Source organism: Schistocerca nitens, chromosome 12 (assembly GCF_023898315.1).
Source record: "Schistocerca nitens isolate TAMUIC-IGC-003100 chromosome 12, iqSchNite1.1, whole genome shotgun sequence".
Lineage (NCBI taxonomy): Eukaryota > Metazoa > Arthropoda > Insecta > Orthoptera > Acrididae > Schistocerca > Schistocerca nitens.
Window position 1 is genome coordinate 178,040,432 of NC_064625.1, and position 19,202 is coordinate 178,059,633.

Sequence of the window (19,202 nt, forward strand, 5' to 3'; positions counted from 1 at the left end):
CTTGAGAAGGCAGCACTCCTTGTGAGGGCAGCACTCCTTGCGAAGGCAGCTTTCCTTCGAAGGCAGCACTCATTGCGAAGGAAGCACTCCTTTGAATCGGCACTCTTTGAGAAAGCAGCACTCTTTGCGAAAGCAGCACTCCTTGCGAAGGCACCATTCCTTGCGAAGGCAGCACTCCCAGGGAAGGATGCACTCCATGAGAAGTCTGCACTCCCTGCGAAGGATGCACTCCGTGCGAAGGCTGCACTCCCTGCGAAGGATGCACTCTGTCGAAGGCAGGACTCCGTGGGAAGGCTGCACTCCATGCGAAGGCTGCACTCCATGCGAAGGCTGCACTCCATGCGAAGGCTGCACTCCATGCGAAGGCTGCACTCCTTGCAACAGCAGCACTCCGTGCGAAGGTATCACTCCATGCGAAGGCTGCACTCCATGCAAATCCTGCACTCCATGTGAAGGCTGCACTCCCTGCGAAGGATGCACTCCGTGCGAAGGCTGCACTCCCCGCGAAGGCAGTACTCCATGCGATGTCTGCACTCGATGCAAAGGGCGCACCCCATGCAAACGCTGCACTCCATGCAAAGGCTGCACTCCGAGCGAAGTTTGCACTCCCAGCGAAGGTTGCACTCCCAGCGAAGGTTGCACTCAGAGCGAAGGTAGCACTCCAAGCGAAGGTTCCACTCCGAGCAAAGGTTGCAGTAAATACGAAGACTGCAATCAATGCAAAAACCGCATTTCATGTGAAGGCTGCACCTCGTGCAAAGGCTGCATTCTGTGCAAAGACTGCACTCTGTGCAAAGGCTGCTCTCCTTACGAAGGCTGCACTCCGTGCGAAGGCAGCACTCCGTGTGAAGGCAGCACTCCTTGCGAAGGCAGCAGTCCTTGCGAATGCTGCACTCTGAGCGAAGACTGCAGTCCTTGCCAATGCTGCACTCTGAGCGAAGGCTGCTGTCCTTGCGAATGCTGCACTCTGTGCGAAGGCTGCATTCCTTGCGAAGGCTGCACTCCTTGCGAAGGCTGCACTCCGTGCAAAGGCTACACTCCGGGCGATGGCTGCACTCCTTGCGAAGGCTTCACTCTGTGCAACAGCAGCACTCCGTGCGAAGGCAGCACACCGTGTGAAGGCTTCACTCCATGTGAAGGCTGCAATCCATGCGATGGCTGCATGCGATGCGAAGGCTGCCCTCCATGCGAAGGCTGCACTCCATGCAAACGCTGCACTCCATGCGAAGGCTCCACTCCGAGCGACGGTTGCACTCCGAGGAAAGGTTCCACTCCGAGCGAAGGTTGCACTCCATACGAAGACTGCAATCCATGCGAAAACTACATTTCATGTGAAGGATGCACCCCGTGCAAGGGCTGCACCCTGTGCAAAGGCTGCACTCCGTGCGAAGGCTGCACTCCGTGCGAAGGCTGCACTCCGTGTGAAGGCTGCACTCCGTGCGAAGGCCGCACTCCGTGCGAAGGCTGCACTCCGTGCGACGGCTGCACTCCGTGCGAAGGCTGCATTCTGTGCGAAGGCCAGCATTCCGTGCGAAGGCAGCACTCCGTGCGAATGCTGCTCTCCGTGTGAAGGCTGCACTCCTTGCGAAGGCAGCACTCCTTGTGATGGCAGCACTCCCTGCATAGGCGCCACTCCTTGCGAAGTCAGCACTCCTTGCGAAGGCAGCAATCTGTGCGAAAGCTGCAGTCCTTGCGTATGCTGCACTCTGTGCGAAGGCTGCAGTCCCTGCGAATGCTGCACTCTGTGCGAAGGCTGCAGTCCTTGCGAAGGCTGCACTCCGTGCGTAGGGTGCACTCCGTCCGAAAGCTACACTCCTTGCGAAGGCAGCACTCCATGTGATGGCAGCACTCCTTGCAAAGGCAGCACTCCTTGCGAAGGCAGCACTCCTTGTGAAGGCAGCACTCCTTGCGAAGGCTGCATTCTGAGGGAAGGCTGCAGTCCTTGCGAATGGTGCACTCTGTGCGAAGGCTGCAGTCCTTTGCTAAGGCTGCACTCCGTGCGAAGGCTGCACTCCGTGTGAAGGCTGCACTCCTTGCGAAGGTTGTACTCCGTGCAAAGGCTGTATTCCGTGCGAGGGCTGCACTCCGTCCGAAGGCTGCACTCCTTGCGAAGGCAGCACTCCTTGTGATGGCAGCACTTCTTGCAAAGGCAGCACTCCTTGCGAAGACAGCTCTCCTTGAGAAGGCAGCACTCATTGCGAAGGCAGCACTCCTTGCGAATCAGCACTCCTTGCGAAAGCAGCACTCCTTGCGAAAGCAGCACTCCTTGCGAAAGCAGCACTCCTTGCGAAGGCAGCACTCCTAGCGAAGGCTGCACTCCTTGCGAAGGCTGCACTCCTTGCGAAGGCTGCACTCCTTGCGAAGGTTGCACTCTCTGCAAAGGCTGCACTCTGTGCGATGGCTGCACTCCATGCGAAGGCTGCACTCCATGCAAAGGCTGCACTCCGTGCACCAGCAGCAATCCGTGTGAAGGCATCACTCCATGTGAAGGCTGCACTCCATGCAAATGCTGCACTCCTTGTGAAGTCTGCACTCGATGCAAAGGCTGCACTCCATGGAAACGCTGCACTCCATGCAAAGGCTGCACTCCGAGCGAAGGTTGCACTCCCAGTGAAGGTTGCACTCCGAGCGAAGGTAGCACTCCAAGCGAAGGTTCCACTCCGAGTGAAGGTTGCACTCCATACGAAGACAGCAATCTATGCGAAAACCGCATTTCATGTGAAGGCAGCACCCCGTGCAAAGGCTGCATTCTGTGCAAAGACTGCACTCTGTGCAAAGGCTGCTCTCTTTACGAAGGCTGCACTCCGTGCGAAGACAGCACTCCGTGTGATGGCAGCACTCCTTGCGAAGGCAGCACTCCTTGCGAATGCTGCACTCTGAGTGAAGGCTGCAGTCCTTGCCAATGCTGCACTCTGAGCGAAGGCTGCAGTCCTTGCGAATGCTGCACTCTGTGCAAAGGCTGCAGTCCTTGCGAAGGCTGCACTCCGTGTGGAGGCTGCACTCTGTCCGAAGGCTGCACTCCTTGCGAAGGCAGCACTCCTTGTGATGGCAGCACTCCTTGCAAAGGCAGCACTCCTTGCGAAGGCAGCACTCCTTGTGATGTAAGCACTCCTTGCGAAGGCTGCACTCTGTGCGAAGGCTGCAGGAGTTGCGAATGCTGCACTCTGTGCGAAGCCTGCAGACCTTGCGAATGCTGCACTCTGTGCAAAGGCTGCAGTCCTTGCGAATGCTGCACTCTGTGCGAACGCTGCAGTCCTTGCGAAGGCTGCACTCGGTGCGATGGCTGCACTCCATGCAACAGCAGCACTCCGTGCGAAGTCATCACTCGAAGCAAAGGTTGCACTCCATACGAAGACTCCAATCCATCCGAAAACCGCATTTTATGTGAAGGCTGCACCCTGTGCAAAGGCTGCATTCTGTGCAAAGACTGCACTCTGTGCAAAGGCTCCTCTCCTTACGAAGGCTGTACTCCTCGCGAAGGCAGCACTCCTCGCGAAGGCTGCACTCTGTGCGAAGGCAGCACTCCTTGCGAAGGCTGCACTTTTTGCGAAGGTTACAATCCGTGCAAAGGCTGCACTCTGTGCGATGGCTGCACTCCATGCGAAGGCTACACTCCATACGAAGAGTCCAATCCATCCGAAAACCGCATTTTATGTGAAGGCTGCAGCCTGTGCAAAGACTGCATTCTGTGCAAAGACTGCACTCTGTGCAAAGGCTGCTCTCCTTACGAAGGCTGTACTCCGTGCGAAGGCTGCACTCCGTGCGAAGGCTGCACTCCCTGCGAAGGATGCACTCCGTGCGAAGGCTACACTCCATGCGAAGGTTGCACCCCTTGCGAAGGCAGCACTCCTTGCAATGGCAGCACTCCTTGTGATGGCAGCACTCCTTGCAAAGGCAGCACTCCTTGCAAAGGCAGCACTCCTCGCGAAGGCAGCACTCCTTGCGAAGGCTGCACTCTGTGCGAAGGCAGCACTCCTTGCGAAGGCTTCACTCCTTGCGTAGGTTACAATCCTTGCAAAGGCTGCACTCTGTGCGATGGCTGCACTCCGTGCGAAGGCGGCACTCCATGCGAAGGCTGCACTCCGTGCGACAGCAGGACTTCGTGCGAAGGCACCACTCCATGTGAAGGCTTCACTCAATGCAAAGGCTGCACTCTGTGTGATGGCTGCACTCCATGCGAAGGCTGCACTCCATACGAAGACTCCAATCCATTCGAAAACCGCATTTTATGTGAAGGCTGCACCCTGTGCAAAGGCTGCATTCTGTGCAAAGACTGCACTCTGTGGAAAGGCTGCTCTCCTTACGAAGGCTGCACTCCGTGCAAAGGCAGCACTCCGTGCAAAGGCAGCACTCCTTGTGAAGGCAGCACTCCTTGCAAATGCTGCACTCTGAGCGAAGGCTGCAGTACTTGCCAATGCTGCAGAGCGAACGCTGCAGTCCTTGCGAATGCTGTACTCTGTGCGAAGGCTGCAGTCCATGCGAATGCTGCACTCTGTGTGAAGGCTGCAGTCCTTGCGAATGCTGCACTCTGTGCGAAGGCTGCAGTCCTTGCAAAGGCAGCACTCCCTACGAAGGCAGCACTCCTTGCGAGGGCAGCTCTGCTAGCGAAGGCTGCACTCCTTGTGAAGGCTGCACTCCTTGCGAAGGCTGCACTCCTTGTGAAGGCTGCACGCCGTGCAAAGGCTGCACTCCGTGCGATGGCTGCACGCCATGCGAAGGCTGCCCTCCACGCGAAGGCTGCACTCCATGCAAACAATGCACTCCATGCGAAGGCTGCACTCCGAGTGAAGGTTGCACTCCGAGCGAAGGTTTCACTCCGAGCGAGGTTTGCACTCGGTACAAAGACTGCAATCCATGCGTAAACTGCATTCCATGTGAAGGCTGCACCCCGTGCAAAGGCTGCACAACGTGCAAAGGCTACATTCTGTGCAAAGGCTGCACTCCTTGGAAAGCCTGAGCTCCTTATGAAGGCTGCACTTCTTGCGAAGGCTGCACTCCATGCTTAGGTTCACTCTGCGCGACGGCTGCACTCCGTGCGAAGGCTGCACTCCGTGCGAAGGCTGCACTCCGTGGGAACGCTGCACTCTGTGTGAAGGCCTGCATTCCGTGCGAAGGCTGCACTCCGTGCGAAGGCTGCTCTCCGTGCGAAGACCGCACTCATTGCGAGGGCTGCACTCCGTGCGAAGGCTGCACTCCATGGGTAGGCTGCACTCCGTGCGAAGGCTGCTCTCCCTGCGAAGGCTGCAATTCGTGCGAAGGCAGCACTCCTTGCGAAGCAGCACTCCTTGCGAAGCAGCACTCCTTGCGAAGGCAACACTCCTTGCAAAGGCAGCACTCCTTGCGAATCAGCACTCCTTGCGAAGGCAGCACTCCTTGCGAAGGCAGCACTCCTTGCGAAGGCTGCACTCCCTGTGAAGCCTGCACTCCTTGCGAAGGCTGCACTCCTTGGGAAGGCTGCACTCCGTGCGAAGGCTGCTGTCCGTGCGAAGGCTGCACTCCCTGCGAAGGCTGCAATTTGTGCGAAGGCAGCACTCCTTGCGAAGGGCAGCACTCCTTCCAAAGGCAGCACTCCTTGCAATGGCAGCACTCCTTGCGAATCAGCACTCCTTGCGAAGGCAGCACTCCTTGCAAAGGCAGCACTCCTTGCGAATCAGCACTCCTTGCGAAAGAAGCACTCCTTGCGAAGGCAGCACTCCTTGCGAAGGCTGCACTCCCTACGAAGCCTGCACTCCTTGCGAAGGCTGCACTCCTTGGGAAGGCTGCACTCTGTGCGAAGGCAGCACTCTGTGCGATGGCTGCACTCCGTGCGAAGGCTGCACTCTGTGTGAAGGCTGCACTCCGTGGGAAGGCTGCACTCCGTGCGAAGGCTGCCCTCTGTGCTAAGGCTGCACTCCGTGCGAAGGCTGCACTCCATGTGACGGCCGGCACTCCGTCCGAAGGCTGCAGTCCTTGCGAAGGCAGCACTCCTTAAGAAGGCAGCTCTCCTTGCGAAGGCAGCTCTCCTTGCGAAGGCAGCACTCCTTGCGAATCAGCACTCCTTGCGAAGGCAGCACTCCTTGCGAAGGCTGCACTCCTTGCGAAGGCTGCACTCCGTGCAAATGCTGCACTCCGTGCCATGGCTCCACTCCTTGTGAAGGCTGCAGTCCATGCGAAGGCTGCACTCCGTGCAACAGCAGCACTTCGTGTGAAGGCAGCACTCCATGTGCAGGCAGCACTTCTTGCGAAGGCAGCACTCCTTTCGAAGGCAGCACTCCTTGCGATGGCAGCACTCCTTGCGAAGGCAGCACTGCTTGTGAAGGCAGCAATCCTTGCGAAGCCAGCACTCCTTGCAAAGGCAGCACTACTTGCGAAGGCAGCACTCCATGAGAAGGCTACATTCTGTGTGAAGGCTGCAGTCCTTGCGAAGGCTGAACTCTGAGCGAAAGCTGCAGTCCTTGCGAAGGCTGCACTCTGTGCGAAGGCTGCACTCCGTGCGAAGGCTGCACTCCGTGGGAAGACTGCAATCCGTGCGAAGGCTGCACTCCTTGCGAAGGCTGCCCTCCTTGCGAGGGCTGCACTCCGTGTGAAGGCTTCCCTCCGTGCGATGGCAGCACTCCATGCGATGGCTGCACTCCATGCGAAGGGTGCACGCCGTGCAACAGCAGCGATTCGTGCGAAGGCAGCACTCCATGCGAAGGCTTCACTCCATGTGAAGGCTGCACTCCATACCAAGGCGGAAATACATGCGAAGGCTGCACTTCGTGGGAAGGTTTCACTCCGTGCGAAGGCTGCACTCCGTGCGAAAACTGCACTCCGTGCGATGGCTGCACTCCTTGCGAAGGCTGCACTCCTTGCGAAGGCTGCACTCCATGCGAAGGCTGCACTCCGTGCGAAGGCTGCACTCCGTGCGAAGGCTGCATTCCGTGCGAAGGCTGCACTCCGTGTGAAGGCTGCACTCCGTGGGACGGCTGCACTCTGTGTGAGGTCTGCAGTCCGTGCAAAGGCTGCACTCCATGCGAAGGCTGCACTCCGTGCGAAGGACGCACTCCGTGCGATGGCTGCAATCCGTGCGAAGGCTGCACTCCACGCAAACGCTGCACTCCATGCGAGGGCTGCACACCGAGCGAAGGCTGCACTCTGAGCCAAGGCTGCACCTCGTGCGAAGGCTGCACACCGTGCAAATGCTGCACTCCGTGCGAAGGATGCACTCCGCGCGAAGGCTGCACTCCGCTCGAATGCAGCATTCCATGCGAAGGCTGCAATCCATGCGAGGGCTCCACTCCGTGCGAAGGCAGCACTCCTTGAGAAGGCAGCACTCCTTGTGAGGGCAGCACTCCTTGCGAAGGCAGCTTTCCTTCGAAGGCAGCACTCATTGCGAAGGAAGCACTCCTTTGAATCGGCACTCCTTGAGAAAGCAGCACTCTTTGCGAAAGCAGCACTCCTTGCGAAGGCACCATTCCTTGCGAAGGCAGCACTCCCAGGGAAGGATGCACTCCGTGAGAAGTCTGCACTCCCTGCGAACGATGCACTCCGTGTGAAGGCAGCACTCCTTGCGAAGGCAGCACTCCTTGCGAATGCTGCACTCTGAGCGAAGACTGCAGTCCTTGCCAATGCTGCATTCTGAGCGAAGGCTGCTGTCCTTGCGAATGCTGCACTCTGTGCGAAGGCTGCATTCCTTGCGAAGGCTGCAGTCCTTGCGAATGCTGCACTCTGTGCGAACGCTGCAGTCCTTGCGAAGGCTGCACTCGGTGCGATGGCTGCACTCCATGCAACAGCAGCACTCCGTGCGAAGTCATCACTCGAAGCGAAGGTTGCACTCCATACGAAGACTCCAATCCATCCGAAAACCGCATTTTATGTGAAGGCTGCACCCTGTGCAAAGGCTGCATTCTGTGCAAAGACTGCACTCTGTGCAAAGGCTGCTCTCCTTAATAAGGCTGTACTCCGTGCGAAGGCTGCACTCCGGGCGAAGGCTGCACTCCCTGCAAAGGATGCACTCCGTGCGAAGGCTACACTCCATGGGAAGGCTGCACCCCTTGCGAAGGCAGCACTCCTTGCGATGGCAGCACTCCTTGTGATGGCAGCACTCCTTGCAAAGGCAGCACTCCTTGCGAAGGCAGCACTCCTCGCGAAGGCAGCACTCCTCGCGAAGGCTGCACACTGTGCGAAGGCAGCACTCCTTGCGAAGGCTGCACTCCTTGCGAAGGTTACAATCCGTGCAAAGGCTGCACTCTGTGCGATGGCTGCACTCCATGCGAAGGCTACACTCCATACGAAGAGTCCAATCCATCCGAAAACCGCATTTTATGTGAAGGCTGCACCCTGTGCAAAGGCTGCATTCTGTGCAAAGACTGCACTCTGTGCAAAGGCTGCTCTCCTTACGAAGGCTGTACTCCGTGCGAAGGCTGCACTCCGTGCAAAGGCTGCACTCCCTGCGAAGGATGCACTCCGTGCGAAGGCTACACTCCATGCGAAGGCTGCACCCCTTGCGAAGGCAGCACTCCTTGCGATGGCAGCACTCCTTGTGATGGCAGCACTCCTTGCAAAGGCAGCACTCCTTGCAAAGGCAGCACTCCTCGCGAAGGCAGCACTCCTCGCGAAGGCTGCACTCTGTGCGAAGGCAGCACTCCTTGCGAAGGCTGCACTCCTTGCGTAGGTTACAATCCTTGCAAAGGCTGCACTCTGTGCGATGGCTTCACTCCATGCGAAGGCGGCACTCCATGCGAAGGCTGCACTCCGTGCGACAGCAGGACTTCGTGCGAAGGCACCACTCCATGTGAAGGCTTCACTCAGTGCAAAGGCTGCACTCTGTGTGATGGCTGCACTCCATGCGAAGGCTGCACTCCATACGAAGACTCCAATCCATTCGAAAACCGCATTTTATGTGAAGGCTGCACCCTGTGCAAAGGCTGCATTCTGTGCAAAGACTGCACTCTGTGGAAAGGCTGATCTCCTTACGAAGGCTGCACTCCGTGCAAAGGCAGCACTCCGTGCATAGGCAGCACTCCTTGCGAAGGCAGCACTCCTTGCGAATGCTGCACTCTGAGCGAAGGCTGCAGTACTTGCCAATGCTGCAGAGCGAACGCTGCAGTCCTTGCGAATGCTGCACTCTGTGCGAAGGCTGCACTCCGTCCGAAGGCTGCACTCCTTGCGAAGGCAGCACTCCTTGTAATGGCAGCACTCCTTGCAAAGGCAGCACTCCTTGCGAAGGCAGCACTCCTTCCGAAGGCAGCACACCTTGCGAAGGCTGTTCAGTGTGCGAAGGCTGCAGTCCTTGCGAATGCTGCACTCTGTGCGAAGGCTGCAGTCCTTGCAAAGGTTGCACTCCGTGCGAACGCCGCACTCCGTCTGAAGGCTGAACTCCTTGCGAAGGCAGCACTCCTTGTAATGGTAGAACTCCTTGCAAAGGCAGCACTCCCTGGGAAGGCAGCACTCCGTGCGAAGTCTGCACTCCCTGCGAAGGCTGCAATTCGTGCGAAGGCAGCACTCCTTGCGAAGGCAGCACTCCTTGTGAAGGCAGCACTCCATGAGAAGGCTGCATTCTGTGTGAAGGCTGCAGTCCTTGCGAAGGCTGAACTCTGTGCGAAGGCTGCAGTCCTTGCGAAGGCTGCACTCCGTGCAAAGGCTGCACTCCGTGCGAAGGCTGCACTCCGTGCGAAGGCAGCACACCGTGCGATGGCAGCACTCCGTGTGATGGCTGCACTCCATGCGAAGGGTGCACGCCGTGCAACAGCAGCACTCCGTGCGAAGGCAGCACTCCATGCGAAGGCTTCACTCCATGTGAAGGCTGCACTCCATGCCAAGGCAGCACTCCATGCGAAGGCTGCGCTCCGTGGGAAGGCTGCACTCATTGCAAAGGCTGCACTCCTTGCGAAGGCTGCACTCCTTGCGAAGGCTGCACTCCTTGCGAAGGCTGCACTCCATGCGAAGGCTGCACTCCCTGCGAAGGCTGCACTCCCTGCGAAGGCTGCACTCCGTGCGAAGGCTGCACTCCGTACAAAGGCTGCACTCTGTGGGGAGGCTGCACTCCGTGGGAAGGCTGCACTCCGTGTGAAGGCTGCACTCTGTGCTAAAGGCTGCTCTCCGTGCGAAGGCTGCACTCCATGTGAAGGCCTGCACTCCATGCGAAGGCAGCACTCCTTGCGAAGGGAGCACGCCTTGTGAAGGCAGTAGTCCTTGCGAAGGCAGCACTCCTTAAGAAGGCAGCTCCCCTTGCGAAGGCAGCACTCCTTGCGAATCAGCACTCCTTGCGAAAGCAGCACTCCTTGCGAAGGCAGCACTCCTTGTGAAGGCTGCACTCCTTGCGAAGGCTGCAATTCGTGCAAAGGCTGCACTCCGTGCGATGGCTCCACTCCTTGTGAAGGCTGCAGTCCATGCGAAGGCTGCACTGTGTGCAACAGCAGCACTTCGTGTGAAGGCAGCACTCCATGTGCAGGGAGCACTCCTTGCGAAGGCAGCACTCCTTGCGAAGGCAGCACTCCTTGCGAAGGCAGCACTCCTTGTGAAGGCAGCACTGCTTGTGAAGGCAGCACTCCTTGCGAATCCAGCACTCCTAGCAAAGGCAGCACTCCTTCCAAAGGCAGCACCGCATGAGAGGGGTGCATTCTGTGTGAAGGCTGCAGTCCTTGTGAAGGCAGAACTCTGTGCGAAGGCTGCAGTCCTTGTGAAGGCTGCACTCCGTGCGATGGCTGCACTCCGTGCGAAGGCTGCACTCCGTGCGAAGGCAGCACTCCTTGCGAAGGCTGCACTCCCTGCGATGCCTGCACCCCTTGCGAAGGCTGCTCTCCTTGGGAAGGCTGCACTCCGTGCGATGGCTGCATTCTGAGCAATGGCTGCACTCAGTGCGAAGGCTGCACTCCGTGCGAAGGCTGCACTCCGTGCGAAGGCTGCACTCCGTGCGAAGGCTGCACTCCGTGCGAAAGCTGCACTCTGTGCTAAAGGCTGCACTCTGTGCGAAGGCTGCACTCCATGTGACGGCCTGCACTCCATGTGAAGGCAGCACTCCTTGCGAAGGGAGCACGCCTTGTGAAGGCAGCAGTCCTTGCGAAGGCAGCACTGCTTAAGAAGGCAGCTCTCCTTGCGAAGGCAGCACTCCTTGCGAATCAGCACTCCTTGCGAATCAGCACTCCTTGCGAAAGCAGCACTCCTTGCGAAGGCAGCACTCCTTGTGAAGGCTGCCCCCCTTGCGAAGGCTGCACATCGTGCAAAGGCTGCACTCCGTGCGATGGCTCCACTCCTTGTGAAGGCTGCAGTCCATGCGAAGGCTGCACTGTGTGCAACAGCAGCACTTCGTGTGAAGGCAGCACTCCATGTGCAGGCAGCACTCCTTGCGAAGGCAGCACTCCTTGCGAAGGCAGCACTCCTTGCGAAGGCAGCACTCCTTGCGAAGGCAGCACTGCTTGTGAAGGCAGCACTGCTTGTGAAGGCAGCACTCCTTGCGACGTCAGCACTCCTTGCAAAGGCAGCACTCCTTGCGAAGGCAGCACCGCATGAGAGGGGTGCATTCTGTGTGAAGGCTGCAGTCCCTGCGATGGCTGAACTCTGTGCAAAGGCTGCAGTCCTTGTGAAGCCTGCACTCCGTGCGATGGCTGCACTCCGTGCGAAGGCTGCACTCTGTGCGAAGGCAGCACTCCTTGCGAAGGCTGCACTCCCTGCGATGCCTTCACTCCTTGCGAAGGCTGCTCTCCTTGGGAAGGCTGCACTCCGTGCGATGGCTGCATTCTGAGCAAAGGCTGCACTCCGTGCGAAGGCTGCACTCCGTGCGAAGGCTGCACTCCGTGCGAAGGCTGCACTCTGTGCGAAGGCTGCACTCTGTGTGAAGGCTGCACTCCGTGCGAAGGCTGCACTATGTGCTAAGGCTGCACTCCGTGCGAAGGCTGCACTCCATGTGACGGACTGCACTCCGTGCGAAGGCAGCACTCCTTGCGAAGGGAGCATGCCTTGTGAAGGCAGCAGTCCTTGCGAAGGCAGCACTCTTTAAGAAGGCAGCTCTCCTTGCGAAGGCAGCACTCCTTGCGAATCAGCACTCCTTGCGAAAGCAGCACTCCTTGCGAAGGCAGCACTCCTTGTGAAGGCTGCACTCCTTGCGAAGGCTGCACTTCGTGCAAAGGCTGCACTCCGTGCGATGGCTCCACTCCTTGTGAAGGCTGCAGTCCATGCGAAGGCTGCACTGTGTGCAACAGCAGCACTTCGTGTGAAGGCAGCACTCCATGTGCAGGCAGCACTCCTTGCGAAGGCAGCACTCCTTGCGAAGGCAGCACTCCTTGCAAAGGCAGCACTCCTTGCGAAGGCAGCACGCCTTGTGAAGGCAGCACTGCTTGTGAAGGCAGCACTCCATGCGAATCCATCACTCCTAGCAAAGGCAGCACTCCTTGCGAAGGCAGCACCGCATGAGAGGGGTGCATTCTGTGTGAAGGCTGCAGTCCTTGTGAAGGCTGAACTCTGTGCGAAGGCTGCAGTCCTTGTGAAGGCTGCACTCCGTGCAATGGCTGCACTCCGTGCGAAGGCTGCACTCCGTGCGAAGGCAGCACTCTGTGTGAAAGCAGCACTCCGTGCGAAGGCAGCACTCCATGCGAAGGCAGCACTCCCTGCGAAGGCAGCACTCATTGCAGACTGAAGCCTTCACACGGTTTGCTGCTTTTGCGTGGAGTGCTGCTGTTGCTTAGAGTGAAGCCTTCGCAAGAAGTGCAGCCATCGCCCGGAGTGTAGCCTTTGCCCGGAGTGCAGCCTTCGCAAGAAGTGCAGCCTTCACAAGGACTGCAGCCTTCGCACAGTGTGCAGCACTCCTTGCGAAGGCAGCACTCCTTGCGAAGCCAGCGTGCCTTGCGAAGGCAGCACTCCTTGCGAAGGCAGCACTCCTTGTGAAAGCAGCACACCTTCGAAGCCAGCACTCCTTGCGAAGGCAGCACACCTTGCGAAGGCAGCACAGCTTGCGAAGGCAGCACTCCTTACGAAGGCTGCACTCCGTGTGAAGCCTTCACTCCGTGCGATGACAGCACTCCGTGCGATGGCTGCACTCCATGCGAAGGGTTCACGCCGTGCAACAGCAGCACTTCGTGCGAAGGCAGCACTCCATGCGAATGCTTCACTCCATGTGAAGGCTGCACTCCAATGCCAGGGCGGCACTCCATGCAAAGGCTGCACTCCGTGGGAAGGCTTCACTCCGTGCGAAGGCTGCACTCCGTGCGAAGGCTGCACTCCGTGTGATGGCTGCACTTCTTGCGAAGGCTGCACTCCTTGCGAAGACTGCACTCCGTGCAAAAGCTGCACTCCCTGCATAGGCTGCACTCCGTGCGAAGGCTGCACTCCGTGCGAAGGCTGCACTCCGTGGGAAGGCTGCACTCCGTGGGAAGGCTGCACTCCGTGTGGGGTCTGCACTCCGTGCAAAGGCTGCACTCCGTGCGAAGGCTGCACTCCGTGCGAAGGCGGCACTCCGTGCGATGGCTGCACTCCGTGCGAAGGCTGCACTCCACGCAAACGCTGCACTCGATGCGAGGGCTGCACTCCGAGCAAAGGTTGCACTCTGAGCGAAGGTTGCACTCTGAGCAAAGGCTGCACTCCGAGCCAAGACTGCACCTTGTGCGAAGGCTGCACACCGTGCAAATGCTGCACTCCGTGCGAAGGCTGCACTCCGAGCGAAGGCTGCACTCCGCACGAATGCCGCATTCCATGCGAAGGCTGCAATCCGTGCGAAGGCTCCACTCCGTGCGATGGCACACTCCGTGCGAAGGCAGCACTCTGTGCGAAGGCAGCACTCCTTGAGAAGGCAGCACTCCTTGCGAGGGCAGCACGCCTTGCGATGGCAGCTTTCCTTCGAAGGCAGCACTCTGCGAAAGCAGCACTCCTTGCGAAGGCAGCATTCCTTGCGAAGGCAGCACTCCCAGGGAAGGATGCACTCCGTGAGAAGTCTGCACTCCCTGCGAACGATGCACTCCGTGCGAAGGCTGCACTCCCTGCGAAGGATGCACTCCGTCGAAGCCAGCACTCCTTTCGAAGGCTGCACTCCATGAGAAGGCTGCACTCCATGCGAAGGCTGCACTCCATGCGAAGGCTGCTCTCCGTGCAACAGCAGCACTCCGTGCGAAGGTATCACTCCATGCGAAGGCTGCACTCCATGCAATTGCTGCATTCCATGTGAAGGCTGCACTCCCTGTGAAGGATGCACTCCGTGCGAAGGCTGCACTCCGTGCGAAGGTTGCACTCCCTGCGAAGGCAGCACTCCATGCGATGGCCGCACTTGATGCAAAGGCTGCACCCCATGCAAACGCAGCACTCCATGCGAAGGCTGCACTCCGAGCGAAGGCTGCACTCCGAGCGAAGGTTGCACTCCCAGCGAAGGTTGCACTCCCAGCGAAGGTTGCACTCAGACCGAAGGTAGCACTCAAAGCGAAGGTTCCACTACGAGCAAAGGTTGCACTCCATACGAAGACTGCAATCAATGCGAAAACCGCATTTCATGTGAAGGCTGCACCTCGTGCAAAGGCTGCATTCTGTGCAAAGACTGCACTCTGTGCAAAGGCTGCTCTCCTTACGGAGGCGGCACTCCTTGTGATGGCAGCACTCCTTGCAAAGGCAGCACTCCTTGCGAAGGCAGCACTCCTTGCGAAGTCAGCACTCCTTGCGAAGGCTGCACTCTGTGCGAAGGCGGCACTCCTTGCGAATGCTGCACTCTGAGTGAAGGCTGCAGTCCTTGCCAATGCTGCACTCTGAGCGAAGGCTGCAGTCCTTGCGAATGCTGCACTCTGTGCGAAGGCTGCAGTCCTTGCGAAGGCTGCACTCTGTGCGAAGGCTGCAGTCCTTGCGAAGGTTGCAATCCGCGCAAGGGCTGCAGTCTGTGCGATGGCTGCACTCCATGCCAAGGCTGCACTCCGTGCAAGAGCAGGACTTCGTGCGAAGGCACCACTCCATGTGAACGCTTCACTCCATGCGAATGCTGCACTCCATGCGATGGCTGCACTCCATGCGAAGGCTGCACTCCATGCGAAGGCTGCACTACATGCGAAGGCTGCACTCCGTGCAACAGCAGCACTCCATGCGAAGGCATCACTCGATGCGAAGGCTGCACTCCATGCAAATGCTGCACTCCATGTGAAGTCTGCACTCGATGCAAAGGCTGCACTCCATGCAAACGCTGCACGCCATGCGAAGGCTGCACTCCGAGCGAAGGTTGCACTCCCAGCGAAGGTTTCACTCCCAACGAAGGTTGCACTCCGAGTGAAGGTAGCACTCCAAGCCAAGGTTCCACTCCAAGCGAAGGTAGCACTCCATACAAAGACTCCAATCCATCCGAAAACCGCATTTTATGTGAAGGCTGCACCCTGTGCAAAGGCTGTAATCTGTGCAAAGACTGCACTCTGTGCAAAGGCTGCTCTCCTTACGAAGGCTGTACTCCGTGCGAAGGCTGCACTCCATGCGAAGGCTGCACTCCCTGCGAAGGATGCACTCCATGCAAACGCTACACTCCTTGCGAAGGCAGCACTCCTTGCGAAGGCAGCACTCCTCGCGAAGGCAGCACTCCTCACGAAGGCAGCACTCCTCGCGAAGGCAGCACTCCTCACAAAGGCTGCACTCCTCATGAAGGCTGCACTCCTCACGAAGGCTGCACTCTGTGCGAAGGCAGCACTCCTTGCGAAGGCTGCACTCCTTGCGAAGGTTGCAATCCGTGCAAAGGCTGCACTCTGTTCGATGGCTGCACTCCATGCAAACGCTGCACTTCATGCGAAGTCTGCACTCCGAGCGAAGCCTGCACTCCGTGCGAAGGCTGCACTCCGTGCGAAGGCTGCACTCCGTGCGAAGGCTGCACTCCGTGCGAAGGCTGCACTCCGTGCGAAGGCTGCACTCCGTGGGAAGGCTGCACTCCTTGCGAAGGCTGCACTCCGTGCGAAGGCTGCACTCCGTGCGAAGGCTGCACTCCGTGCGAAGGCTCTACTCCGTGCGAAGGCTGCACTCCGTGCGAACGCTGCACTCCGTGCGAAGGCTGCACTCCGTGCGAAGGCTGCACTCCGTGCGAAGGCTGCACTCCGTGCGAAGGCTGCACTCCGTGCGACAGCTGCACTCCGTGCGACGGCTGCACTCCATGCGAAGGCTGCACTCCATGCGAACGCTGTACTCTGTGCAACAGCAGCACTTCGTGCGAAGGCAGCACTCCATGCGAAGGCTTCACTCCATGCGAAGGCAGCACTCTACGCGAAGGCTGCACTCCATGCGAAGGCTGCACTTCATGCGAAGGCTGCACTCTGTGCAAATGCTGCACTCCATTTGAAGGCTGCTCTCCATGCAAAGGCTGCACTCCATGCAAAGGCAGCAGTCCATGTGAAGGCTTCACTCCATGCGAAGGCTGCACTCCATGCAATTGCTGCACTCCATGCGAAGGCTGCACTCCGTGCAACAGCTGCACTTCGTGCGAAGGCAGCACTCCATGCAAATGCTGCACTCCATGTGAAGTCTGCACTCGATGCAAAGGCTGCACTCAATGCAAACGCTGCACTCCATGCGAAGGCTGCACTCCGAGCGAAGGTTGCACTCCGAGCGAAGGTTGCACTCCCAGCGAAGGTTGCATTCCGAGCGAAGGTAGATCTCCAAGTGAAGGTTCCACTCCGAGCGAAGGTTGCACTCCATATGAAGACTGCAATCCATGCGAAAACCGCATTTCATGAGAAGGCTGCACCCCGTGCAAAGGCTGCTTTCTGTGCAAGAACTGCACTGTGTGCGAAGGCTGATCTCCTTACGAAGGCTGATCTCCTTACAAAGGCTGCACTCCGTGCGAAGGCAGCACTCCGTGCGAAGGCAGCACTCCTTGCGAAGGCAGCACTCCTTGCGAATGCTGCACTCTGAGCGAAGGCTGCAGTCCTTGCCAATGCTGCACTCTGAGCGAAGGCTGCAGTCCTTGCGAAGGCTGCACTCCGTGCGAAGGCTGCACTCTGTGCGAAGGCTGCACTCCTTGCGAAGTCTGCACTCCGTGCAACAGCAGCACTTCGTGCGAAGGCAGCACTCCGTGCGAAGGCTTGACTCCATGCGAAGGCTGCACACCATGCGATAGCTGCACTCCATTCGAAGGCTGCACTCCGTGCAACAGCAGCACTCCGTGCGAAGGCTTCACTCCATGCGATGGCTGCACTCCATGCAAAGGCTGCACTCCATGCAAACGCAGCTCTCCATGCGAAGGCTGCACTCCGAGCGAAGGTTGCACTGTGAGTGAAGGTTGCACTCCGAGTGAAGGTTGCACTCCGTACGAAGACTGCACTCAATGCGAAAACTGCATTTCATGCGGTGGCCACTCCCTGTGCAAAGGCTGCACACTGTGCAAAGGCTGCACTCTGTGCAAAGGCTGCACTCTGTGCAAAGGCAGCACTCTGTGCAAAGGCAGCACTCTGTGCGAAGGCTGCACTCTGTGCGAAGGCTGCACTCTGTGCGAAGGCTGAACTCCAGTATAAGGCTGTACTCCAGGATAAGGCTGCACTCCAGGATAAGGCTGCACTCCAGGATAAGGCTGCACTCCAGGATAAGGCTGCACTCCAGGATAAGGCTGCACTCCAGGAAAAGGCTGCACTCCAGGAAAAGGCTGCACTCCAGGAAAAGGCTGCACTCCAGGAAAAGGCTGCACTCCAGGAAAAGGCTGCACTCCAGGAAAAGGCTGCACTCCAGGAAAAGGCTGCACTCCAGGAAAAGGCTGCACTCCAGGAAAAGGCTGCACTCCAGGAAAAGGCTGCACTCCAGGAAAAGGCTGCGCTCCAGGAAAAGGCTGCGCTCCAGGAAAAGGCTGCGCTCCAGGAAAAGGCTGCGCTCCAGGAAAAGGCTGCGCTCCACGAAAAGGCTGCGCTCCAGGAAAAGGCTGCGCCCCAGGAAAAGGCTGCGCCCCAGGAAAAGGCTGCGCCCCAGGAAAAGGCTGCACTCCAGGAAAAGGCTGCACTCCAGGAAAAGGCTGCACTCCAGGAAAAGGCTGCACTCCAGGAAAAGGCTGCACTCCAGGAAAAGGCTGCACTCCAGGAAAAGGCTGCACTCCAGGAAAAGGCTGCACTCCAGGAAAAGGCTGCACCCCAGGAAAAGGCTGCGCCCCAGGAAAAGGCTGCGCCCCAGGAAAAACTGCGCACCAGGAAAAGGCTGCACCCCAGGAAAAGGCTGCACTCCAGGAAAAGGCTGCACTCCAGGAAAAGGCTGCACTCCAGGAAAAGGCTGCACTCCAGGAAAAGGTTGCACTCCAGGAAAAGGCTGCACCCCGAGTGAAGGCTGCACCCCGAGTGAAGGCTGCACCCCGAGTGAAGGCTGCACCCCGAGTGAAGGCTGCACCCCGAGTGAAGGCTTCACCCCGAGTGAAGGCTGCACCCCGAGTGAAGGCTGCACTCCGAGTGAAGGCTGCACCCCGAGTGAAGGCTGCACCCCGTGTGAAGGCTGCACCCCGAGTGAAGGCTGCACTCCGAGTGAAGGCTGCACTCCGAGTGAAGGCTGCACTCCGAGTGAAGGCTGCACTCCGAGTGGAGGCTGCACTCCGAGTGGAGGCTGCACTCCGAGTGGAGGCTGCACTCCGAGTGGATGCTGCACTCCGAGTGGAGGCTGCACTCCGAGTGAAGGCTGCACTCCGAGTGAAGGCTGCACTCCGAGTGAAGGCTGCACTCCATGTGAAGGCTGCACTCCATCTGAAGGCTGCACTCCATGTGAAGGCTGCTCTCCATGTGAAGGGTGCACACCATGCAAAGGGTGCACACCATGCAAAGGGTGCACACCATGCAAACGCTGCACTCCATGTGAAGGCTGCACTCCATGTGAAGGGTGCACACCATGCAAAGTGTGCACACCATGCAAAGGGTGCACACCATGCAAAGGGTGCACACCATGCAAACGCTGCACTCCATGTGAAGACTGCACACTATTCGAAGGCTGACATTGTTCCATAGGAAACAATGAGCTGTATGTCATGATCTGGTAGTCCATTTATTTCTTCTGAGAAGTGACAAGATCTGTGTGGACGTCATGAACTGTAAGGACTGTAAACCATGTCAATTGCGCAAGATATTTTTAGTCAGTACACCTTGTGGGGATAGCATTCATTATAAAAGAATTACAGATTGGTAGTTCATACATTTATGAAAAAGACCCTTTGCTAGAGGAGCATACGTTCTGAGATCAGTATTTCATGTGAGCATAGCAGACAACTCACCATGAATGGAAAGCACACCTATGGTAAAGCACATCTTGCAAAGTCGTGCTTCAACCTACCAGTGGCAGCA

The 19,202-nt window shown here is 58.3% G+C and overlaps 1 protein-coding gene across 1 annotated transcript in view; it reads left to right on the forward strand.

Annotated features, from left to right (window-relative positions):
* LOC126214999 (translation initiation factor IF-2-like) overlaps positions 1-18,201 on the forward strand; it is a 46,742-nt gene extending 28,541 nt beyond the window's left edge. Inside the window, exon 2 of the mRNA XM_049941626.1 lies at positions 17,431-18,201. Coding sequence (XP_049797583.1) covers positions 17,431-18,201 — 771 coding nt within the window. The remainder of the gene's footprint in view (positions 1-17,430) is intronic.
* Positions 18,202-19,202: the final 1,001 nt, after the last annotated feature.